At 39.1% G+C, this 3,135-nt stretch overlaps 1 protein-coding gene across 1 annotated transcript in view; it reads left to right on the top strand.

Moving 5' to 3' along the window:
* LOC109839200 (zinc finger MYM-type protein 1-like) overlaps positions 238-3,135 on the top strand; it is a 12,338-nt gene continuing 9,440 nt past the window's right edge. The window contains exons 1-2 of the mRNA XM_020407629.1: positions 238-348; positions 889-972. Of these exons, the coding sequence (XP_020263218.1) occupies positions 238-348; positions 889-972 (195 nt within the window). The remainder of the gene's footprint in view (positions 349-888; positions 973-3,135) is intronic.

Raw genomic sequence — 3,135 nt, 5'->3', positions numbered from 1 at the left:
CAAATCCCTTTTTTTTCTTCTTCTTCTTCCCCTACTCCGGCATGGGCCACCTAATCCTAATCCTCGAGCTCGCCAAGCTCTTCGTCACTGACTGTTTCTCTGTCGTCGCCCTGGTCGACTCCCCGTTCTCTCTCCCCCCCACCAGCTCGTCCTTCATCGCCGCATTCTCATTGGCCCACCCCTCGATCTCCTTCCACCTCCTCCTGCTCGATTAAGGACAGAATCCTTCACAACGCCATGGGAGATCGGAACAAAGGGGTCGGCATCGACGAGAGAACCAAGCCTTCTTCAACGACGTGTCCTTTGCGAGATCTCCGGCTAAGGCACCAGCGAAAGCTTCGGCAAAGTGTCCGACGAAGAAGGCTGCACCGACGAAGAAGGCTGCACCGACAAAGGAGCAGATTTGGGTCTGCTGGCGTTGGAGATAGGTTTGGTCGGGACTTCGGCTGACGTCGTCTTCGTTGTCGACGAACTTGGGAATGTCGGGAAAGAAATCGTCGGGTTCACCAGACAAACGGAGAGGCGGCTAGGTTAGATAGCTCTGATACCATATTGAGAAATTAGGGCTTCAAGTTATCCTTCATTGATAGAATTGTTGGCTTATATAGCCTTACACACATTTACACAAAAGCCCTCTAACACTCTTTAATTACATTACATTCTCAACAGATATTTATACTCTAAAATTCTTAAAGAGCCCTAATTACTTATACATTAAACTGATTATTTGAATAAATTGATTATTTGAACTATAGTCAATGGAGAGTTCTTCTTCCTATACCTTGAGTTCTTGCTACGGCCATTAAATGAATGACTTCTTTTGTTTGGATTACTTTTTCTCCGCCATTTGATTCAGTTTTTTCCGGATTTTTTTTCATCTTCATGCAGCTAATTCTCATGAAAAGGGGAGGTGAATTGATATATGCTGGGCCATTGGGTCAGCATTCAACTAAAGTTATTGAGTACTTCGAGGTAAGTTTTTCATATGCATGATCTTCTCAGGATACAAAGTTTACTTATAAGATGGGTTGAGATATCTAAGAGGCTTCTTTCTTTAGTCTATTGTAGAATGCATAGATTAAACTGATCTTAAGATTCTGCCTACAGTATGTGTCTCCTTACAACATGCACAAAGGAAGCAACTTAATGTTTGCCTTCGCCAAAATCATCAAATTCATTGTTATCAATCATCACATTGCAAGATCTTATGAATATCACATATACAGAAACCACAATTCCAATAGTTTATCGGTTACAAATACCTGCTATAAAACTGCCTAGATTAATTAAGGAATACTAACCTTAATTTATCAAATAAGTTACTCAAGTATCAAAGAAGTGATGAATTGTGAGTGTCAAGTTAATAGTACCAACTTTGGGGAAGCACCATGCGCCAGACAAAAGAAAGGATAATTATCCTGAGAAAAGTAAGTCAGAAAATAGGATGTTGTACTTTTGAAAGATGAGATATGCACGATATGATTATGCACCAAATTAGTTTCTTAAACAGATCATAAACAGGCAATAGACAATAGCTATTTAGTATAATATGGTACACGTAGTAGCTTGGTAACAAAAACAATATATCCAGTTACCCTTGAAATGCCAAAAAATGTGATCAATATAAATCATAGTTGATGCATTAAGAACTCAGCACACTTCATTTTGATTGAGGAAACTTAAGGAAATGGAACTATTATTTCCATAAAGAGCGGTGTTAGAGGCACACCATGAGGCACACCTCCGGTCACACTCCCCCACCTGCTATAGTGCAGGGGCCCCACAGGAGATTTTTTTAAAAATCTCCTGTGGGGCCCCCTGCACTGTAGCAGGTGGGGGAGTGTGACCGGAGGTGTGCCTCATGGTGTGCCTCTAACACCGCTCTTTTGCGATAAAAGTTAAATATAGGAAGCCTAATAAAAGATTGACTTAACGTGGTTGACAACCGCCTTAGATATTTAAGAAAACTTAGGCCAAAATGTCAGATTGGAATTTTTCGTTCAACCCCTCGGTCATATGGATATTTTTTGTTAGTCCAGCATCAATTGGGTTTTTCTGTTTTTCCCGAATTTTGGTCGCCCAACGAGATTTAATATATGGGATAAGTAAACATGTGATGTCACGTGACTTTCATCAACCATTAATTACAAGTTTATGTCAATTGATTTGTGCTTTGTAGTGGTTTGCTATTTTAATGTTCATCTTTGTAGCGCTTTGATGTTATGATTTGATACTGATGTATGATGCTTAACAGACAATTTCATTTAGAATCGGGATAATCACAAGCTAAATGCGAATACATACATATTATTGACTTTTGGAAAAAATGATTATATCTTTCAACCGAGAAGGCTGGTTCTAATATATTATATATAAAAAATCGCTTATCTTGATGAGATCAAGCTGTTCAGAGTAACAGATTCCTAAAATCACATCAGTGTCACCGATTTATGGAAAAAATTTGGCAGTAATATTCTTTATTCCGTCTAGGTTGACTTCCGTCTAGATTGATCAATCTAGACGGAATTCCGTCTAGTTTGAAGCAATATAGACGGAAGCAAAATAAACCAATCAAACTAGACGGAATTCCGTCTAGATGAACTAATCTAGACGGAATTGCAATCAACCTAGACGGAAATTTCCGTCTAGTTTGATCGATTTTCTACTAGTGAAAGTGTCACACTTCAAGGGGCTGATCCACATGGGGAAAAATATGAAGGGCTTTGTCACATGAAGTTTTTGCTTTTGGGGCCTGGACACATTTTTCCCTTATTTTTATCCTCTCTCGTGCAAACACCACCGTGCTTAAGCTACTTGTATATCCTTGATTCATTAAACTTATCCCAGAAGAAACCTTGATGAAGAAAATTCAGCACATCCTTCTTAATTCCACTCATAAAGTAAACTCATTTATATTGTTAAAAATCCCTACCAAACAGCTGCTTACACTTGTAATACTCCACTCTCTCTTTATTAATCATATATGGGTCCTTCAAGTTTAAAATGTTCCCTTTGAACACAAATGAGAAAACCGGCCAGTTTGATATGACATATGAGGGGATTTTCTTATGCAGTGATATGTCCAAATCTCATCGGCCAATATATATATGCGTAAAGCTTTTTGGCTCGCGGTCC

The sequence above is a fragment of the Asparagus officinalis genome, chromosome 4 (assembly GCF_001876935.1).
Source record: "Asparagus officinalis chromosome 4, Aspof.V1, whole genome shotgun sequence".
Taxonomy (NCBI): domain Eukaryota; kingdom Viridiplantae; phylum Streptophyta; class Magnoliopsida; order Asparagales; family Asparagaceae; genus Asparagus; species Asparagus officinalis.
Note: the sequence above shows the minus strand (reverse complement) of the source record. Positions and strands in the feature narration are given on the sequence as shown.